General features: G+C 38.4%; 1 protein-coding gene across 2 annotated transcripts in view; it reads right to left on the bottom strand.

Moving 5' to 3' along the window:
• The window catches only part of LOC150090512 (ATP-dependent RNA helicase DDX42), a 369,985-nt gene that overhangs the window by 83,539 nt on the left and 262,773 nt on the right, over nucleotides 1–23,673 (bottom strand). For both annotated transcript variants that reach the window (XM_090371284.1, XM_090371279.1), the window contains exon 13: nucleotides 15,270–15,350. In XM_090371284.1, the coding sequence (XP_090227410.1) occupies nucleotides 15,270–15,350 (81 nt within the window). The remainder of the gene's footprint in view (nucleotides 1–15,269; nucleotides 15,351–23,673) is intronic.

Genomic DNA, 23,673 nt, shown 5'->3' with positions numbered 1-23,673 from the left:
ACGAAGAGCAGTGTCCATTGATTTCCACTCAACCATCCCTATATCCATAGCAGCAACGTGCCCGTAATGCTACACTGCTCCAATTTGTATAGCAGTCTTTTATGTGCAATAGTATCAAGAGCTTTCCTGAAAACCAAGTATATGATATCAAAATTATTTTTTTCATCCGGTTCCTTTGTGACCACATCATAGTATCCAATCAAATTGGTCAGACAAGATTTGCCCTTAACAAACCCATAATGTGTCTGAACTATAAATGCAGTCTTGTCCAGATGATCCTGCTTTACTTCGTTAACCAGTGATTCCATTATTTCCACTGGAATAGAAGCTAAACTAACACGTCTGTATTTACTCGTGTCACCCTTTGATCCCCTTTGTGAATTAGTGTTACATTCACACATCTCTAGTCTGTGGAACCTCTCCTGAATCCAAGGATGCTCTCATAATTATGGCTAAGGGTTTGCTTACTTCCTTTGGTGCTTTCCATAATACTGGATAGATCTCATCCTTCCCACCTGCCTTTCTTATGCTTAACTTCAACAATTTCTCTTCTATTCTTCTCTCATTTATTACAAGATCATTTAGCTCCCCGTCTGATGAACTTCTGGCCTTTCAATATTCTTTCAATATTTTTTATTTTTCTCTAACTGCCTCTACTTGCATTCGTCATGGCATTCTGAATTTCATGCTTTTACAAACCTTCTCTCCCACATACTTCTTTTGTCATCATCATCATCATCATCGGCCATTTTCAATCCACTGCAGGATGAAGGCCTCTCCAGCAACTTTCCAGTTCCTTCTGTTTTGAGCACTGGCCATCCATTTACTACGCAAAAACTCATGAATTTCATCTATCCATCTCCGCCATTGTCTTCCAGGTTTTCTTCTAGCTCCTCTTGGGTACCATTCTGTTATTTTCTTAGTCCATCTGTCATCATGTCTTCGAGCTATGTGTCCAGCCCAAGACCATTTTAGTTCTTTAGTTTTGATAAGAATGTCCTTTACTTGAGTTTGCTGCCTAATTCATGTGTTTCTCTTCTTATCTAACAGTCTGATTCCCAATATAATTCATTCCATTCTTCACTGTGTAGTTCTCAGCTTCTCTTCCATTCTTTTGGTGAGTGCCCAAGTTTCACTTCCATAAGTCATGGTGGGGAGTATACATTGATTCATTATTTTACGTTTCAGACAAACTGGAATATTGCTCTTCAGTATGTGACTATATTTCCTGAATGCTATCCATCCAAAATTTATTCTTCTCTTGACTTCCAGCCATTTATCATTATTACAGCAAATAACTTGTCCCAGATAAGTATATGACTCCACCTTTTCAATTACTGCTCCTTCAATCATTATTTCCCTTTCTGTGGCATACTTGTTCATCATTACTTTTGTTTTAGCCATATTCATCTTTAGTCCAAAATCCTTACTAACTGTGCATAACTGATTAAGATTTTCCTCTAATTCTTTGGGATTGTGGCTTATGACCACAATGTCATCTGCAAATCGTAAATGGTTTAGGTACTCTCCGTTCACATTGACTCCTTTCTGCGACCAGTCTAATCTTCTGAAAGCTTCCTCAAGGGCAGCAGTAAACAGCTTTGGAGATATTGTGTCTCCTTGTCGAACTCCTTTCTCGATTTTAAATTTGCTACTGTCTTTGTCTAGTCTAATAAAGGAGGTAGCTCTCTCATATATTTTCTTCAAAATCATAATATGTGGGGTATCTATGCCTTGTCTTTCCAGTGCCCGAAACATTGCCTTATGCTGTATGGAGTCAAATGCCTTTTCATAATTCCCTTGTATAAGGCAATGGTCAGGCCACACCTAGAGTACTGTATACAGGCCTGGAGGCCTCATTTCAGGAAGGATGTAGAGCTGCTGGAACGAGTACAGAGAAGGGCAACTAGATTGGTGAATGGGACAAAGGGGTTCTCTTACGAAGAAAGGCTTAAGTTTTGCAAATTACAGTGTCTGGAAACTAGGCACCAGCGGGGTGATCTGATAGAGGTGTACAAAGCCTTGAATGGTTTGAGCATGCTCAATGCTGATGGGATTCTTCCTCTAGCTCAGAAAAATCACCTGAGAGGGCATAAATTCAAATTGAGGAAAGACAGATGTAGGATAGATGTGCGGAAATTTGCCTTTAGCCAGCGGGTGGTTGGTGGGTGGAACAGACTTCCATCCCTTGTCGTGGAAGTTGATAGCCTAAATAAGTTTAAGGCTCAGCTGGACAGGTATTTCGAACGAACAGAGGGGTGAAGTGGAAGTGGTTATTTTTATTTATTTATGTTACTTTTTTTTTTTTTTTTTTTTTTTGGCTGATGCTGCATAAGCTTGCTTTCTTGCATCAAATGCCTCTACTAATGCTAATGCTAATGCTAATAATCCACAAATGCCAGGCATAATGGTGTTTTATATTCATTTGCTTTCTCCATTAGCTGTGATATTACATGAAGGTGATCCATAGTTGAGAATCCTGTCCTAAAGCCAGCTTGCTCTTTCGGTTGATTCTCATCAAGTATTCTTTCTAATCCGTTAGTAATGACCCTTGTGAACAACTTGTAGATGTGGGATAACAAGCTAATTGGTCTATAATTTCCAATGTCTGATTTATCTCCTTTCTTATGCAGCAAAACTATGATTACATTATTCCACTGCTTAGGCGTCACACCTTTTCTAATGCACTTTGTGAAGAGCCTTGCCAGTTTTTGTGTTATGTCTCTTCCTCCCAATTTTAACAACTCTACAGTAACTTCATCTTCCCCCGGGGCTTTCCGATTCTTCATTTTCTTCAATGCATGTTCTACCTCATCAGGAAGAATATCGGGTATGTCATATGTGTTGCTACTTTGCAATCCATCTTCCCCACTGCTGGCATCATTCTCTCGCTCCTTGTATAATTCTCTATAGTAGTCTTCTGCTATTTGAATTATGCCTTCTCTGCTGTTTATAAGTACACCATCGCTATTCTTCAGTTTCAGTATCATTTGTCTTTCTGTATTACTGCTCATGGCTGCTGATTTAAATCCTTTGTTTTCCCTTAATGCTTGTTCTACTTTTCTTGTGTTAAATCTTCTTATGTCCTCTCTGAGTCTCTTTCTAATGGCTTTGCATAACTCAGTATACTCAATTTTCTCCCTGTCAGTGTTTTTCTTGCTCTTCATTTGTCGTCTTCGGTTCATCATGACAAGTGTTTCTTGACTAATTTTTTCTTCTTTGGATTTCTGTTTCCCTATAGGTTTCTTGGGCTTTATCACTTTCAGAAAGTTGTAATATTCCTCGTCGATATCTTGGTCCTGAGCAGTCTGCAGAAGCTCAAACTTGTTCTTAAGTTCCAGTACATACTGCTTTTTCTCCTCCTCTGTTATCTCAAAGACCTTTGTATTATTTACTCGAGTCAGTTTTTTCCTTTCCTTTCCTACATCTATATCAAGTGTACGTCTTACCATTCTGTGATCACTTCCAACATTTACCTTATTCAGGATGGTAACATCATTCACAATATATCTTCTGTTAGTGAGGATGAAGTCGATTTCATTAGTTGTTAATCCATTTGGACTCTTCCATGTCCACTTTCTGTTCACCCTTTTCTTGAAAAAAGTGTTCATTAATGACAGTTCTTGAGATTCTGCAAATTCCACAAGTCTTTCACCATTTCCAAAATTTCCTATAGTTCCTCTTCTGCGCTGTTTTGCCTTTTTACAACCTTAGCATTGAAGTCCCCCATAATAATAGTGTAGTGGGTTTTCTGCTCATCTAGAAGACTCTCAATTTCGGTGTACATTTCTTCAACCTCTTCATCTTCATGGCTCGATGTTGGTGCATAAATCATTATAATCTTTAGCTTGTACCTTTTAGAAATCTTGAGTATTAGTCTTGACACCCTTGGTGATGTACTTTTGAATTCCAAAATGTTGTTTTTAAAATCTTTATGGACCAGAAACCCAACTCCACCTTCACTCCTTTCACTGTTTCCATTGGTGTACAACAGATTTCCACTTGATAAACTTATAAGTGATTCATTTCTTCTTCTTGTTTCAGCCAAACCGATGATATTCCAATTCACATTTTCTAATTCCTTTTCCAGCTCTAATATCCTGTCTTCACCGATGAGTGATCGTACGTTATAACAGGCCAAGTTCAGTTTCCGTGCATGGCAGCCTGGTCGTACTCAGAGATTCTTAGCACCCTCTGCTTCCACTCTGATCCTCTCGCTGCCGTAAGAGGGAGAGTGAAAGCTGCTGGGGACTGAGGGCCATTTGTATTGTTGTGCTCTCATATGCTGGAGGGTTTGGTCTTTTCCTCTTCACGGTGACAAGGCGTCTTGAAGAGAACCACTCTACACGTTCGTTGCCACCTAAGTGGCGTAACAGGGCTTACCATCAAGAAGGTGTACATGAGTGGATTTTAGGGAGGCAGGCCAACCGGACTTCTAAAGCTTCTGTAATAGAGAGATATTGGATCCATCAGTGTTTTAGGCTGAATGTCTGATAACACACAGGACACCTGTTCCCCCTCTAAGCCCCTACTTTCTATTAAATAGCTCAAATTTAGCCATTCTTCATCTAAAGTTATTTTAGCATTAGCAATTTCATTTAATTTTTGACCTAAGCCATTGTATTTAATTCGTATCCGCAGGCTTTCATTTTCCATTCATGTTAACACTTTTTTTATATATTTTTTTTATTTTTCTTATTTTTGGTTAATTTGCCAATTTTAATTTGCTATATACAAGATGGTTACCTCCATTCTCAAATACTCTACATACTATCGTATCTTCAACTAGTTGTTTACGATCCTTTTCTCTGTTGATAGTCAATTATGCTTTCCTTGATTCTATTATGCTCTCTCCACAGGTATTGTTTTTATTTCTGATCCTGCTATTTAATACTCCAATGAATTTGAGAAAATTGATTGGGCTGCGCAGATAAATTTCATCACTAGCTTTCCATCTTAATTTATAAGTACTTAATTCTAATGAATAATGCTTTCCAGCCAATTAAAATTTCTTTTCCTAGGTCTGAAATCTGGTGTTTCACCTTCCTTGTACTGTATCTTAATTCCAAAATATACCACCATTAAGCTAGAGCTCTTCTGTGTCCTTCATCTTGGTTTCGTGATACCTGCCTTTCTGATATCATACTAATTTAGTTCTGACAAATCTGACTTAACCCATTTGATTTTGTTCTGTTAATTTCACTTCTTTGCTGTTTAAGCTTCTAACCTTGATGGTATCAATTTTTACTGTTAATAAATGGCTGTGTTAACAAGAGTAACAAGCATTACAAACATTACTCATTCTCACATTTAAAATAAATCTAGCCTTTTCTAGTTTTGTTGCTTCCTATGCATCATAAGAGCACATTCATTCAACTCACCTTCAGCAAGTCCACCTCCTAAGCCTAGGCTTAGGAGGTGGACTTGCTGTGGATTATGCTTCTTCAGTGATATTATCTTAAGCTGTTCTTAAAAATATATTATAATAATAAAAAATACTATTTAAAATTCAACATTACAACACATCTTAGGAGAGCACTAATCCTCTTAGCCGCAGCCAAGAAGGATATAGTGTTAGCTATCGTCATCTTACATATCCTAATTGGCTGTGTTACTGTCCCCAGCCACAAAGAGGCGGGAACTACTATCTAGCCTTGCTCTCCGTTTAAAAACTAGACTCACAAACTTATTAAAATACCACAGGAGAGCCCTATCCATGAACATGATCAAAAGATCTTGTTGTTCAAGTTTACCTAGACTTATCTCCAATTCATGTCTTAGATCAACATATTGATCACAATGGAGCATAATATGGACACTAGTTTCTTGTAACCCACAAGAACATAAATCATTTTCCACAAGTCCCAACTCATGGAGTCTTTTTGCCAATCCATGTCCAGTAATAAGAAAAGTGGCATGTAGTCCAAATTGCTGCCAAGGATTTGCCCGCACATTTAATATGTCAACTTTCGGTAAATACATATGGGTGACACGTCCTTTTTCACTCGTGTCCCACCTCTGTTGCCATACAGCCATCAGTTCATTTTTAATTCTTGCCTTCTCTTCTTTATAATCAGATCTTGAGTATATCCTATTTAGATCTGGGCAAGAGGAAACTCCCAACAGTTTTCCTGATGTTCTTTCTAGTACAGTAGAGTAAAGCCGACAAGATGGTCTGCAAATCAGCCGGAAATCAGCCAGCCAAGACCTGCAGAGCATCTGTCGACACTGTTCTGCAGGCCCGTGTTGTGCATAGGAGAGCGAACCTCTGCGCTTGGAGCAAGTATTTCTTTTCAACACTATTAGTTATTCGGTGCAACCAAGCCACAGAAGAATATGTGATTATGGGGACAAATACACAGTCATAAAGGAGATTCAGCGCTCTTCCTTTTATCCCCCAATCAGTTCTAATCATTCTTCTCAGCTTGGCATACAGCACTCAAACTTTATTTTTTAAGTACTTCATGTGCTCCAAAAACGCCATCCTCTCCCCTACACACACACACCAAGGTACTTTACAGAGGTCACATACCTAATTGACATACCAAATGCTTTAAAAACTGGATTTCTATTCATACTCAGTCGTCCTTTAAGCAGCATCTGTAGTCTTTGTTTTTGAGATCTGTAACTTATACAATCTGGACCACTCTATCAATTCCTCCATTATTTGAGAGGCACGTGCCTCTAGTTGGGACCTTGCGTTGCCATAAACCAGAATTAACAAATCATCGGCATATGCCACTACATTCACACCAACGTGATTTCTTCTCAAAAAGTCATCCATAACTATTGTCCAGGCGTGAGGACCAATCACCGAGCCCTGTGGACAACCTCGTTTAACATTCCTTTTTACTTCAGTATATTTTGTCCTGATAATTATCTTTCTATTTGAAAAATATTCTTTAAAAACTAAATACAATTTTTCAGAACATCCAATGGTTCTAATCCTGGAAAGGATTCCCTCCCACCAAAACATGTCGAATGCGCAGTGAAAATCAACAAAAATTCCAAGAACGTAACGCCCCTCATAGCTCTGAACGTATGTTGTCATCTGATAAATAGCATCCTCTGTAGACTTACCTTTTTTATAACCATACTGGTTATCAGAGGACATTTGATTCTCATCATATTTAATCATCAACCAACTGATACACAGTCGTTCATAAGTTTTAACTATTACAGACAACAATGCTATGGGACGATATGAACCTGCTTCACTTGGTAGTTTATCCGGACTTTTGATAATCAGTTTCAAAACGGCCAATCTCCACAACTCAGGGAACGAACCCATCTCCAAGCATTTGTTAAACATCTTGACCATTAAATCGGGTCTTATATTAAAAACCCTTTTCATTATCTTAACTTCTATTAAATCAGGACCAGGCGACCGGTCGTCATCCACCTGGGCAACAGCATCTTGGACCTCTTCCATGGTAAAATTTTGTTCATATATATTGGAACTTTGAGTGGCATTGCCTCGTATCATTTCCTTCTGTTCTTGGCTTAGTTCTTGTGTGTCCATATCAGGAAATAACTCATCCAGGATCATATCCATGGATTTACTCCATCCTAAACTGTCCATATCTCCTGTTCTAACAGTAAAATTTATAGAATTAAAAATATACTTCTCAGTAATTAATTTAAAAACAGTGTTCCAGGGATCTCTCAAGCCTTTTTCCATCACATACGACTTCCAAGAAGTCTGCTTCGAATCATTAATTGCTTTAACATAATATTTACACAGATTCCTATACGTATTCTTATACAATTCCGTCATCTGAATGTCCCCCAACCTTCTATACCTTTGAAATCATAAGAGCACAGACAATACTTAAAATATATAATTTATTTACTGATTTAGTATCAATATTTATTTTCCTTTTTTATGATGTTTCAAAACAACATAAGCCTTCTGAAACAGCATTTTAAACACACTTTTTATTATTATTATTTTTTTTTTTTGGCTAAATTTAACCCCGGGGGCTCACATCTGGTGAGTAGGGGTTTGGTACATTTAGGGTCCTGAGCTTGATATCATCATTCTTCTCTTTCTTGGTGATTCCTTTCTACTTTTCTCTCTCTCTCTCTCTCTCTCTCTCTCTCTCTCTCTCTCTCTCTCAGGGTAACTCGAGGAATTTTTTTTTTTTTTGGCTGGTGCAGCATAAGCCTCAGGCTTCCTTGCACCATATAGCTAATGCTAATAATAATAATAATAATAACAAAAACTTGTCATTTTTAATTTGCAAAATACAAGATGATGGTTACACCCAATCTGAAATACTCCTCCTCTACAAACTATTTTATCTTCAAGTAGTTTTTTAAGATCCTTTTCTATATTGGTACAGTAAATTAATTCTTTCCTTGTTCCTGTTATTCTCTCTCTCTTTTCACATAAACCTGTGATCATCTTTATGCTGAAATACTTCCCATTCTTGTTGAACAACAAGCATTACAAACTAAGTCTGTGTTTTAATGAGAATGGGAAGCAACACATGAAAGATTGAATAAGCTTTTTTTTTTTTTTTTTTTTGGTTGTTTGGTTTGTTGCTTTCTGCGTGCTATAAAAAAACAAACAATGCTTAAATAAATATATATATAATGATGACACATAACACAAGCCAAAACAAAATAACACAAGACTTTGGAATAGCCTTTAAATCTTAAAGGAGACAGAAATGTACTCTGCCACTGCTGATAAAAGTCTTATTATTTACCAATTAAGAATTAAGATACTATAATATTAGATCATGGTACCTTGGTGGTTGAAACTAAAATATTAACCTGGCAGTGGGCACACCACTGATCAAATCAAACTTTATCACATGTTTGATTTGATCAGTGGTATAGCACCTGATCACCTATCGGTGCCATGTGACCAAAAAAAACCTTTGTTTTTATAATTCCAGAAAAAGTATTTGGTTTTTTGAATTTGGCTTGAAGTACACCAATGCCTGATCTTTTACTAATGGATTGCATACTTATTAAATGCAATTTTTTAATTAATATTTTTTAAATGAAAAATTTTAAAATGTTGTTTTATTAAATATTATTTTCAATGAAACAAAACTTTTATTAGTTCTGCAGAAATTAAAAAAATATACATAATTATAAAATGTCAATATGAACATAACAGTCACTTCCATTTTCTAGTTCAGAAACAGTCGAGAACATGAAAATTCAAACTTATGTGCAAGAAATAATATGTTTTGTCAAATAAAGAAATAAACAAATAATAATAGTCACCAAAACAAGAAACCACTTTACATTACTAATAATTGAAAATAAAAAAAAATAAAAAAAACACATTTGCAATAATTAAACATAAAACAAAGAATATCTAATTAATGATCTGTCAGCCAACAGGTGAGTAATGTATTATTAATGTTACACTGAAACCAAACTAGAGCAATGAAGTGGAAGGGCAAAAATAGTAAATAGTTGCAAACTTTAAACATATAATTCCAAATAAACAATAATTGTTCACTTCCAAACACATGCTCAAATAAAAGTGTGATTATATTTAGGAAGGTACTGAAAGATTCAACAGCACTGAACCAAAACTTAATGTCCAACACTTGTTTTGGAAAGGGATCTGTCAGATCCCACACGATCATCACCAGGTTAATATTATTTTGAAAGAGAAACTATGCAACCCATCTTGAAATGGAAGTCTTGCTCAATTCAGTAATGTGCTGAATAGTCTGTTAGGAATAGAATAAATTACTATTCCTGATGTGATGTGCAGTTTTATTTTTTATCAATTTACTTTCCTACATCAAGTCAACAGCTACAATAAAGGTATGTTATGAACTTTTAAGTCACTCGCTCAACAGGGAAGAGAGGTTAGTAAGAATCTTACATGTAAGAATATTTAACAATATCTTTCAGATATTGTTAAAAAATTACAAATGTAGTTTGTGGAGTAACGGTATTAAAAACTCACATAAAAATATATACAAAACAGGTTGATTAAAGAATAATCAATGATGGAAAGCGACATTAAATATAAATTAACTTAACAAATAGATATTTATTGTATACCCAGTATAAAATGAAATATAAGTACAATTTCAGTTCAGTAGCTTTCGGAACTCGTGTCCCTTTATCAACTGACAAATTTGAATACATTACAAGCAAAGTGTGGCACGTTACTCATTCGTCATTGTTGTAGCATGGACGTGTGCTGCCTTGCGCCAGTGATCATCCATCAATAAAACGGTTGTCTCCAGGATTGGATGTATACACATGCCTTTCTGGCGATTTAATGCTTTAGGGTTGTTTATTATGTTTAGTGACTCTAGCCATAGGCGGTGGCGAAAGTGTCGCGCGTGGTCCACTATCTCAAAGTCGCGCTTGGGGTCAAGTTCGTGGTTGGTAGCCCAAAAATGTTCTGCAAGCGCGGACTGGTCAGTTTCGGCAAGCCGGATTGCTCTGTCGTGTTCCGTGAGGCGATCCTGGAGACGTCTCGATGTCTCACCTACGTAGCAACTGTTACAGGCCCTACAGGTGATATGGTACACTACATTGCTGCGTAAGACAGGTGTGACAGGGGTCTTCACACTGGAGACAAGTGAACGTAGGTTCCTACCTGGTAATTGCACACATTTGATGTTGTAACTTCTCAGGATCTTCGAGATACGTCCTGACACTCCTGGATAGTACGGAATGTAGGCGGATGATATGCCGACTTGCTTCGGAGGTCTTGGGTTGGAAGTAAGTTGTTGTGCCTGTAACAAGCATTTGTTTAGTACATGGGATGGATAACCGCATCTGGTTAGGTCCGCCTTCACACGGGAGATCTCGTTACGTCTAATTGTGTCGGTGCTGGAATGGCTCCAGGCCCTGGAGAACAGGGTGCGGGCAGTGCTATTGAGATGGCTTGGAGCGTGGCCGGACCCGTAGTTGGTGAATTGACCGCACCACATGGGTTTGCGGTATACTGAGGTCTCTAGATGTGGGAATACGCGATGCACTAGCACGTCCAGAAACGGGAGCGAACCGTCCACCTCTGATTCTACGGTAAACTTGATGAAATTGGATAGAGAGTTGAGGTATTCTAGTAGTACCGTTTCAGAACCACGTGGTATTATGGTAAAAATATCGTCGACGTATCTACACCACGTTGTAATAGGTGTAGGTGGGTTCTGGTGTATCTGCTTCTCCAGATCTTCCATGGCGATGTTAGCTACTACGGAACTGACAGGGGCACCCATAGCAGTGCCACGTACTTGTTTGTAGAGTGAGTCTTCAAAGGTGAAGATGCTGCTAGAGAGGCATAGGTTGAGGGCGGTACAGATGTCATCAGTGGATAGTGACGTCCTGGATTGGAGGCTTAAGTCGCTCTCAAGGAGCCTTCTGGCGCAGTGCACGGCCTGTTGGACGGAAATCGAGGTGAATAAAGAAACCACGTCAAATGATGCCATGATAGAGTTATCAGGGATTGAAATGTCCTTAATGGTGTTAATGAATTCACTGCTGTTTTTAACGGTGTGAGATGTATTACCTATAAGAGGCGAGAGGAGGCTCGCGATGTGTTTTGACAGTTCATACGTTGGTGTAGGCTGATCGGTCATTCTCATTGACTCTCATTGCACATCAAATGTGTGCAATTACCAGGTAGGAACCTACGTTCACTTGTCTCCAGTGTGAAGACCCCTGTCACACCTGTCTTATGCAGCAATGTAGTGTACCGTATCACCTGTAGGGCCTGTAACAGTTGCTACGTAGGTGAGACATCGAGACGTCTCCAGGATCGCCTCACGGAACACGACAGAGCAATCCGGCTTGCCGAAACTGACCAGTCCGCGCTTGCAGAACATTTTTGGGCTACCAACCACGATCTTGACCCCAAGCGCGACTTTGAGATAGTGGACCACGCGCGACACTTTCGCCACCGCCTATGGCTAGAGTCACTAAACATAATAAACAACCCTAAGGCATTAAATCGCCAGAAAGGCATGCGTATACATCCAATCCTGGAGACAACCGTTTTATTGATGGATGATCACTGGCGCAAGGCAGCACACGTCCATGCTACAACAATGATGAATGAGTAACGTGCCACACTTTGCTTGTAATGTATTCAAATTTGTCAGTTGATAAAGGGACACGAGTTCCGAAAGCTACTGAACTGAAATTGTACTTATATTTCATTTTATACTGGGTATACAATAAATATCTATTTGTTAAACTATGGATCCCAGTACTCCAGGCCCATTTGTCACTATTCGATCACTTTATGGCCATAATACCTACAACGATTGTGCACAGTTGCAAAAGTGCTTCCTCTCAATAGCTCGCTACAGGCAACATTTACGCTTCGCCCACAGATGCAAAAGCAATCGAATTATACCTAAAGGGTTCCGATACAAAGCCCCGTTCCATAACTCTCATATGGATCGTGCCTGCTTTAACTTCAGCCTACGCACATTAAATTTATGGATATCCCATCTCCACCGTGAAATCAGGAACGCTGACTACAACAAGTCCAGACTGTTACAACATCTACAAGGTAAGGTCTCGCCTATTGTATTTACAAACCTTATACATACCATCTGCCATCGGGCTAGTCAGACCTCGGATACCTACCGTTTACGCCAACAGCGCAAGTTCATAAACTTGAGCATATTAACCCCAGGGACTCACATCTGGTGAGTATGTGCTTGGCACACCCAGGGTCCTGAGCTGGATATCACCATTCTTCTGTTTCTTGGTGATTCCCTTCTACTTCTCTCTCTCTCTCTCTGGGTAACTCGGAAATTTTTTTTTTGGCTGGTGCAGCATAAGCCTCAGGCTTCCTTGCATTATATGGCTAGTAATAATAATAATAAAATAATAATAGAAACTAACTCCTTAAAGACGAACACTCGTTCAGACGACACGACTTCTTTCGTCTTGAATCTAAGTAACAAAAAACTGTCCAACGAGCAGCTGAGTGTTTTATCAAACGGTATGAAATTCGCCGTTATACCATCGAAACCTCCCATCACACAGCTCGCTATGGGTATAGAAGCCAGTATTACCAACCTTCCCGAAGAAACTGCCAACGAGATCCGATTCAAGACTGCCGCAGTCCTCCGCAACACTCGAAAAACGTGCTCAAACCTCAACCACCGCCAACGTGCCGCCCTGTCATCTATAAGAAAAGACAACTCCATCGTTGTACTTCCTGCGGATAAAGGGCGCCGGACTGTTGTGCTGGACCGATCAGCCTACCGAGAGAAAGCCTTGGCCCTATTACTCGATCCTAACGTATATGAACCTCTACCTGATCCTCCCGTTAAAGTCTTGAAACGTCTGGAAGCAAATGTTAATAAACTTGTCCACGCATGGCTTAAAGATAAGAAGATCCCGACCGCGACTCACCATCTTCTGCGTGCTACTGGCTGCCAACTACCGCAATTCTACGGATTACCAAAGATCCATAAACCGGGTATTCCTCTCAGACCTATAGTGTCTTGCTGCAGTGCCCCAACGTATGAACTGTCCAAACACATCGCGAGCCTCCTCTCGCCTCTTATAGGTAATACATTTCACACCGTTAAAAACAGCAGTGAATTCATTAACACCATTAAGGACATTTCAATCCCTGATAACTCTGTCATGGCATCATTTGACGTGGTTTCTTTATTCACCTCGATTCCCGTCCAACAGGCCGTGCACTGCGCCAGAAGGCTCCTTGAGAGCGACTTAAGCCTCCAATCCAGGACGTCACTATCCACTGATGACATCTGTACCGCCCTCAACCTATGCCTCTCTAGCATCATCTTCACCTTTGAAGACTCACTCTACAAACAAGTACATGGCACTGCTATGGGTGCCCCTGTCAGTTCCGTAGTAGCTAACATCGCCATGGAAGATCTGGAGAAGCAGATACACCAGAACCCACCTACACCTATTACAACGTGGTGTAGATACGTCGACGATATTTTCACCATAATACCACGTGGTTCTGAAACGGTACTACTAGAATACCTCAACTCTCTATCCAATTTCATCAAGTTTACCGTAGAATCAGAGGTGGACGGTTCGCTCACGTTTCTGGACGTGCTAGTGCATCGCGTAGGCCCACATCTAGAGACCTCAGTATACCGCAAACCCATGTGGTGCGGTCAATTCACCAACTACAGGTCCGGCCACGCTCCAAGCCATCTCAATAGCACTGCCCGCACCCTGTTCTCCAGGGCCTGGAGCCATTCCAGCACCGACACAATTAGACGTAACGAGATCTCCCGTGTGAAGGCGGACCTAACCAGATGCGGTTATCCATCCCATGTACTAAACAGATGCTTGTTACAGGCACAAGAACTTACTTCCAACCCAAGACCTCCGAAGCAAGTCGGCATATCATCCGCCTACATTCCGTACTATCCAGGAGTGTCAGGACGTATCTCGAAGATCCTGAGAAGTTACAACATCAAATGTGTGCAATTACCAGGTAGGAACCTACGTTCACTTGTCTCCAGTGTGAAGAACCCTGTCACACCTGTCTTACGCAGCAATGTAGTGTACCGTATCACCTGTAGGGCCTGTAACAGTTGCTACGTAGGTGAGACATCGAGACGTCTCCAGGATCGCCTCACGGAACACGACAGAGCAATCCGGCTTGCCGAAACTGACCAGTCCGCGCTTGCAGAACATTTTTGGGCTACCAACCACGATCTTGACCCCAAGCGCGACTTTGAGATAGTGGACCACGCGCGACACTTTCGCCACCGCCTATGGCTAGAGTCACTAAACATAATAAACAACCCTAAGGCATTAAATCGCCAGAAAGGCATGCGTATACATCCAATCCTGGAGACAACCGTTTTATTGATGGATGATCACTGGCGCAAGGCAGCACACGTCCATGCTACAACAATGACGAATGGGTAACGTGCCACACTTTGCTTGTAATGTATTCAAATTTGTCAGTTGATAAAGGGACACGAGTTCCGAAAGCTACTGAACTGAAATTGTACTTATATTTCATTTTATACTGGGTATACAATAAATATCTATTTGTTAAACTATGGACCCCAGTACTCCAGGCCCATTTGTCACTATAAATTAACTTGTCTGGCATGTTTTTTTTTTTTTTTTTCTTTTAAATGTGAGTGGGGAAATGGGGTAGAGTTCTAGTCCAAATTTACAGCACAGTTGGTTGGGATTATTATTTATTTTTTTCAATTCATTTAAATAGCACCAGTATTTTATAAATAAGGTATCATAAATCTAATGATAGTAGTTATATATATAAAAAAAAAAAAGTATCATAAACAACTTACCACTGTATTCCTTTGACTTTAAATTGGTTGCTAGTTCTTCAGAGTTAAGTTTTTTGGTAACAAATATTAAGACACTGCCCGCTAAAGAATAAACAAACATGTTAATAAAATGAACTCCCACCATAAATACTATTTGTAATAACATAAAAACTAATCTTATGTATGTAACTGTAAAAAATACAAACATTGTATAAATTATAGAAAAGTAGAAAAATTCTTCAAAATGAACTTTTACTCCATAGCATACTCTGTATTTTAAAACAGACTTTACTGAAGTTTGCTTGTCAACTACAACTAAATAATATCCCACAACTTTCTACTGCTTCCTGCATGGAATATACAATCCAAATTAGTAAAACTGATCTATGTACCTAACAAATCATAAGGAACAACGTAGTGCACAAAACATATGTATTACATGTTAAGTTTGGTAGTTTTAAAAACAGAGAAAATGCTTAAGCACAAGTGATAAGTATATATTAAGACAGTGAAATCACGAAAATGCTTGAACTTAAAATTGTACCATGTTTTGGTATCAACATGCATTTTAAAAATGAAGTTTTTAATGTACAAATTTCAATGAAGAATTTAAATTCTTCAATTTAAAAGCTTTGCTTCTTTTAAGTAATATGTTTTACACTAATTAACCAAAAATCAAGATAAGGATCTGTTTATTTAGCAAATTTATATCCACATTCCATTATTGTGCAAAACTTGATAATTATTATTATTATTATTATAATTAGCCATATGGTGCAAAGAAGCCTGAGGCTTTTGCTGCACCAACCAAAAAAAAAAAAAAAAAAAAAAAAATCTGAGTTACCCTGTGTGTGTGTGTGTGTGTGTGTGTGTGTGTGTGTGAGTGAGTGAGTGAGTGAGTGAGTGTGAGAGAGAGAGAGAGAGAGAGAGAGAGAGAGAGAGAGAGAGAGAGAGAGAGAGAGAGAGAGAGAGAGAGAGAGAGCGAGCAAGGGTCAGAAGTAGAATGCAATCATCAAGAAAGAGAAGAATGATGATATCCAGCTCAGGACCCTGGGTGTGCCAAGCCCATACTCACCAGATGTGAGCCCCTGGGGTGGAATCATGTTTCCCATAGAGGTATATAATTTAATATGAATCAGCTAGCAAATGATCTGAATGTTACACAGCTTCCTGTTCAAAAGCCCTTGAAGCAAATGAATAATCAATGTTAACACCTGATTAGTCACCAACCTCTAAACTAGGCATTAACCATATATCAATAAAAACTATTTTATCATGTAATAAACAAGTGGTACTGTAAGTACCACTTGTATATGCAATGCAGTCGAAGCTCTTCTTAGCAACCCTCTTTTTAATCTCCCAAGACATTATAACGTTCTATGTGGTTGGTCCCGGCCAATTTCTCATTATCCTAATGCTATTTTACATTCAGTATAACAACCTTGAAAATAAAAGGATTTCACTATAACACCATAAATTTCTACCTCTTAATCTGAATTTTTACTTTCTCATTAGAATATTCACATTTAAAAATGACAGAATGCTTCAAATATATTGAGTAAGTGCAGCCTGCCTGGAGAAATCATTTTTTAAGATTTCCCACACTCTTTACTTGCAGTACAGTAATAAATTAACATCGGCTAGAAGTCAGTTACAGTGGATGTTTATTGGTATGGCTCCAAGGAAGCAGAAAGCTTTACCAATCACAGAAAATTAGAATTTTGCAAGCTTTGGATAATGGTGTGCATTCTAAGACTGACACCAACAAACAGTTCCGCATTCATAAGAGTACTCTGTTCGCTATTCTGAAAGATCGGAAAAAGATTGAAAGTTTAGAGAAATCTGCTGCTGCATCAGGTAGAATTTGAGCACAAAAGGCAAAGTATCCAGATCTTGAAAATGCAATTTTGGAATGGCTAATGATGATGTGTGCAATAAGTTCCCATAGATGGTAACCTTTTAAAAGCTAAGGTTGAATTGTTTGTGAATCCAATGGATATTGAAGAATTTAAAAGTTTAGGTGGATGGCTACATCCATTAGTATAATAAAAAAGACTGCTTGTGTAGCCTGTATGCATGAAAGATGTTTTAATTTATGTGAGAACATCTTTGACAAAAATCAAACAGCTAGAACCGCATTTATGAACGGTGTAATGTTTTATGCTAACGCCTGCTACTTACGCTACTGAATCAACATTAGTGAGTGAGTTAGAGTCATTTAGGAAGTGATGTCATTTGCACCATTTCCGTCTCACACCAGTCCGAAAATTTAGTAGGTGCCGCTAAAGATGTTTTTCACATAAACAAAATACACTCAACTCTATGTAAGTTGAGTTAATATTGTTAGTTTATTGAGTAATGAACCATTTTAAACTACCAAATAAACTAATTTTATCTCTGCAGCAGAGATTCCAGGTGTAGGGATCATTACCAAGTCTGCTTAACAGAACTGGCATGTCCTTGAAGTGGCTGAGTTCAATTAGCATTAGTAGAGGCATATGATGTAAGAAAGCAAGCTTATGCAGCATCAGCCAAAAAAAAAAAAAAAAAAAAAAAAACGCACTCCCATTTCACCCCTCCATTCGGTCGAAATACCTGTCCAGCTGAGCCTTAAATTTATTTAGGATATCAACTTCCACAACAAGGGATGGAAGTCTGTTCCACCAACCAACTACCCGCTGGCTAAAGGCAAATTTCCGCACATCTATCTTTCCTCAATTTGAATTTATGCCCTCTCAGATGATTATTCTGAGCAAGAGGAAGAATCCCATCGGCATTGAGCATGCTCAAACCATTCAAGGCTTCAAAACACCTCTATCAGATCACCTCGCCGGTGCCTAGTCTCCAGACACTGTAATTTGCAAAACTTAAGCCTTTCTTCGTAAGAGCAACCCTTTGTTCCATTCACTAATCTTCTTGCCCTTCTTTGCACTAGTTCCAGCAGCTCTACATCCTTCTTGAAATGAGGCCTCCAGACCTGTATACAGTACTCAAGGTGTGGCCTGACCATTGCCTTATACAAGGGAATAATCTCCTCCTTATCCCTGCTAGAAAAATTCCTGTATATCATTGACAATACTCCATGAGCTACTCTTGCAGCCCGTCTGCATTGCTCAGAAAACTTCATATTTGCCTGCACAATTACCCCCAGGTCCTTTTCATTCTTTACCACTCTCAGTGTAGTACCACACATTTGATACATTGCTCTGGGGTTACTGTTTCCCATATGTAGTACTTTACATTTGTCAATATTAAACTTCATTTGCCACCTCTCAGCCCATCTGCTCAACCTTTCCAGATCCTGTTGCAGCAGCATAGCGTCAGTAGTGTTCTTAACAACCCTGCCAACCTTTGTATCGTCTGCAAACTTGGACATTAAGCTTGATATACCATCATCAATATCATTTATAAATACAGAAAACAACAATGGACCCAACACTGAACCCCGAGGGACTCCGTTAATAACATTAGTCCACGATGAGAAGTGTCCATTGATTACCACTCTCTGTCTTCTCCCCCTCAACCACCCCTTTATCCATAGCAGCAGTCTTCAATATGCAACAGTATCAAAAGCCTTTCTAAGATCCAAATATATAATATCAAAGTTATTCCCTGCATCCAATTCTTTTGTGACTGCATCATAGTATCCAATCAAATTGGTAAGGCAAGATTTTCCCTTAACAAAACCATGCTGTGTCCAAGCTATACTTGAAGTATTGTCTAGATGATCCTGCAGTGCTTCTTTAACAAGTGCCTCCATTAATTTTCCTGGAACAGAAGTTAAACTCACAGGTCTATAATTACTTGTGTCAGCCTTTGATCCTCCTTTGTGAATTGGGATCACATTTGCACATCTCCAGTCTATGGGTACCTCCCCTGAGTCCAAAGAAGCTCTCATAATTATGGCTAAGGGTTTGCTTACTTCCTTTGCTGCCTCCTTTAATATAACTGGATAGATCCCATCCACCCTAGGTGCCTTTTTTATGTTTATCCTCAATAATTTCTCCTTCACTTTCCTCTCAGTTATTACAAAATCATCTAGCTGCAATGTCCAACCACCTCATTCGTAGTTCACACAATAAACTAAAAATTTTAGCCCACAATTTACATGGAGTTGTCTTTTATTCAATAAATTATACTTAGTATTTATATTATGAAGTCAGAGTGGTACTGACTGGAGGAAAGCACATACATATGGCAGTAAAGCAAAATTACTATCAATCAACATGTGCATATAATTAAGTTTACTTAATGAATTTTGAATTAATAATGAATTATCCTTAATCGCATGATAATTAACAGACATGTCTAGAATTTTCTGCAGGAAATTCAAAGAAAACAGTTTAGTTTTACATTAGCCATGCAGATGGAGTAGATAAAACACAAAATGCTGTTAGTCACATGGTGTTGATTTGACCTCACGCAACTAACACCAGGCTAAGGTATTTTCTTTTTTGTAAGTTGAAATTCTTAAGTTTCAGAAGTAGGTAGCTTAATTTTTGTTATCTGCTGAATTCCTGAAATATTTTGTCAACTATAAAATTTTGCAAATTATTACCTTAATAATGGTTGCTAGATGATCTGTTTAGAATTCTTTGTTGCAGGATATCATGACTGATAAAAATGGACATGAGCAACATCCCCGTGAGTCAGGAGTTTACTGCTTGTGGCATGTTCAACTGATAAATCTATCAGCTGATCATGTCAAATGACAGATTCATGAGACAGATGTAAAGAGTGTATCAAGCTGATCAGTATTGCTAAATGAAGCTAAATCACTAAAGAAACAAATAGATGGCCCAGAGACAAATACAATTCGGGCTTGTCAAGAACTCGAGTATTTAGTAACCTCCAGAGGATGCCTCCTGTTTCAGGCCTCTGGAAAGAATGATTAATTTCAGGCTGTTTTAGTTCAAAAGGGTGAGGTGTGTGTGTGTGTGTGTGTGTGTGTGTGTGTGTGTGTGTGTGTGTGTGTGTGTGTGTGTGTGTGTGTGTGTGTTAATAACCAGAGTATGTCTGCTAGGAGTTAAAATTGATGATGTTACCAATAGATTTTCAGTTTTTAAAGGAGTAGGTAAAGGGAGCATTAATGTTCATGTGGGCACTAACAACATTGATTCTACATGAACTAATTATTTATTGGGAAAATATAGGAACATACTGAAAACCTGCAATAAAAATCAGAATGCATTTGCCTGCAATTCTAACTAGGCATGATAGAAGTGAATACATGCTGAAAGCCTTTGATTAATTCAAAATTTGAGTGACTACAAAACTTTTGCAAGGAAACTTTTTATTAGTGTGGGACATCCTAGCAAGCAGAAGAAATTTATTATAGATGGAAAAACATTTGAATAAAAGGAGTGCAAGGGTCTTTGAAAATGGCACTGAGGGGGGGCCAAAAGGGTTCAGGGAAATTGCTAGTTTGAGGGGATAACATAGGCACTTTTATCTTGAATGTAATGCTTGCACAGCTCTCAAGAGTTCTTATATGAGACCTCAAAAAAAGTCAAAGAGCCTTCTCATGGAAAGATGTGCCAAGGAAAGTGATGTTTTAAATGAAGAAAAAGCTAATGCTGGGACACCGAGGTTACACAACTTCGAAATATATGCATGTAAAAAACAACAGAAGAACACTGTCTAAACTCCTGGTTAGGACAACTAGTAACATAATCCTGGGTCCTGGAACTGATCCTGAGTATCCTCGAAGGATAGATTCTAAAACCATTGTTGCCTGGGCTGTCTTTTCCATTAGGCACTGTGCCTAGAGTCTATTAGGGGGCACAAAGAAATATATAATTCAAAGAGAGAACAACAATCAATTTTATTCCAACATTAAAAATCTGCAAACTAATTTTTAAATACAGATTTCTAAGGTAAATTCTTTCTTAGGCATTTTCTGTTAGCAAAGTCATTAACATCATGAAAGTTCATATTGTGAGCAGTTAGTGTTAGAATAAGTGTTGTATAAATAACTTCAATATTAAATTTATAGAAATGCATTTGAATTTCTTCTTCTTCTTCTTCAAAAAAAATCATTTAATGAAGGGAACATTTCAATATGTTTGATATAATGTAGTGAGGCACTGGAATGAAGAGTACTTAGGACTTCCATAAATCAAGTGAAGAGTAAACAATAGTCAGGGCTGTCTTTTGGATTTGTAGCATCTAGGTGTACAAACTACAAAAGACAGTGCTAACTGTTTCTGATTTTCATAAATGATACTGATGAAGGCATAGAGGGTGTGATATCAAAATTTGCAGATGATGCAAATTTTGGCCCAAAAGATTGGAAGACTGGTTAATGATCAATACCAAGCAATGTTTCTTCAGAATGACTTGGATAGGTTTCAAGGATGGTCAGAAAAGTAGCAGCTATTTTTTAATTCAGCAGAATGCAAGGTCTAACACTTAGGGAATAGTAATCTCAAAATACCATATAAACTTGGTGGGACTGAATTAAAAACACTAGAGGAAGAAAGGGATTTGGGAGCTATGATATGGTTAAACGTGAAGTTCTCTAAGCATTGCATATAAGGCGCAAGAAGAGTCAAGGTATTCCATCAATGATTTATTGAACATTTGCTTGGATAGGTAGGTATTGAACATTTGCTTGCATAATTCATAATTCCAATGTGTAAGGCGATTGTAAGACTGCCCTTGAAATACTGTAACTATGGAGACCACACCAAAAACAACAAAGCTTCTTGAAAGGAGCCAAAGGTAAGTAACCTGCTTGGCAAGATCTGTAAAAGGTGCCTAATGCAGAAAGACTTGGGGTATGGAGCTTGGTAACCAAGCACCTGAGAGTGGACCTGGAAGGGGATATTGTTTTGTTTTTTTTTTGGTTTAATAGCAAGGATAGCTAGGCCATAATGCACCTAATATGAGATGAAAAATGACATACAGTTTACTGAAAGTTTTTTTTCCTTAATATTTATAGCACATTATAACATCTAATGCACTTGAGATAAGTAAAAATTCTGGATACATCCATGTATCTGCTAACAGTCAGGCTAAAGTAAGAGGTGTACTTATGGTATGGGCCAAAGGCAGCCTGCCTGTCTCTGTTGTAAAAGGGACAATCTATAAATAGATGTTGAACTGTCAGCTGTGTATTACAGTTTGGGGGGTACTGCAGGATAGGTAGCATTTAAGTAGATGCAAATGAGTTAGGTGGATGTGTCTATCCATAGCCTAATGAGTATAGTTTCTCCTTGTCTGTTATCTCTGATACTAGGTCTTCATACTGAATAACTTGTTAGTTTGGTTTTCCCAAATTTCTTCCACATCGCTGCTTAATGATAGATTTATAATCTGAGAATGGTATATTGAAGGAAGGATCAACTGTAGTTTTGGCAGCTAAATCTGCATGCTCATTTCCCATCACTATGAGCAGAGATTCAGAAGAAGGTGATGCTCGGGTTATTTCCATTTAATTTGGTTACAATATCCCAGATCATATGAGTAATGGATTGTAATGCTTTTTCTTCCACTGTATAGCTTGAACTGCACTGAATGAATTTTTAAATCAAAAACCTTTTTTTGATTTTGAAAAACTAGATGATTTTTATTTGTACCAACATGTCAGGGAAAGTACTAGGGAAAAGAACATTCTAGATCTCATCATCACCTATGAACCAGATGACATAATAGGGCTCACAGTATACGGACCAGTAGCGGGAAGTAATTACAAGTTCCACAGTGGATGATGAAAAGAGAGGTAGCAGTAGTTAAAGACAAAGGAATGGGTTATAATTTCAGAAAAAAAATTGTGATGCCTCAAACTATATGGCCTCTATTAACTGGATAGATATCGCACAGAGCGAATAAGACTGAATCATGATATACCTTTAAAACATTAATCACAGAAGCCTTGAATGCTTATATATCATTAAAAAAATAATCCACGAGGAGGATTCCAAGTTGGATAAATAATGAAGTTGCCCGAGTACTTGCACAGAAAATGATGGCATGGAAAGTTACAGAGCAATAAAAAGTACTGAAGCCTATAACAGCTACAAAGTGATCTGTAATAGTGCCACGGTTAGGCTGGCAAAGGTAGATAATGAGAAATTGCTGGCAAAGAGAGAAATGCAAAGAAGAGAAGGACAAACCAGATTGGAACCTTATGTAACGGACATAGGATAGTATTAGATACCCCAACTGATGTTTGCAGATGTACTCAACAGTTACTTTGCATCAATATTTACAGAAGAAAAACCCTTTATGTCAAAGAGGAATTATGGGAGTGAAGTTGAAAAATATGTAATCAATGGTACTGAAATTTCACGTGTTTATTTAGTGTAAAGACTTTCGCGCTTACAGGCGAGTAAAGCTCCTATGGGTTGATGGCATTTACCCTATAATCGTAAGGAAGACGGCAAGTGAGTGCATTGAACCACTGAGGCTAATTATGAGAGCA

The sequence above is a fragment of the Mastigoproctus giganteus genome, chromosome 1 (assembly GCF_048544385.1).
Source record: "Mastigoproctus giganteus isolate SK-2022 chromosome 1, ASM4854438v1, whole genome shotgun sequence".
Classification (NCBI taxonomy): Eukaryota; Metazoa; Arthropoda; class Arachnida; order Uropygi; family Thelyphonidae; genus Mastigoproctus; species Mastigoproctus giganteus.
Note: the sequence above shows the minus strand (reverse complement) of the source record. Positions and strands in the feature narration are given on the sequence as shown.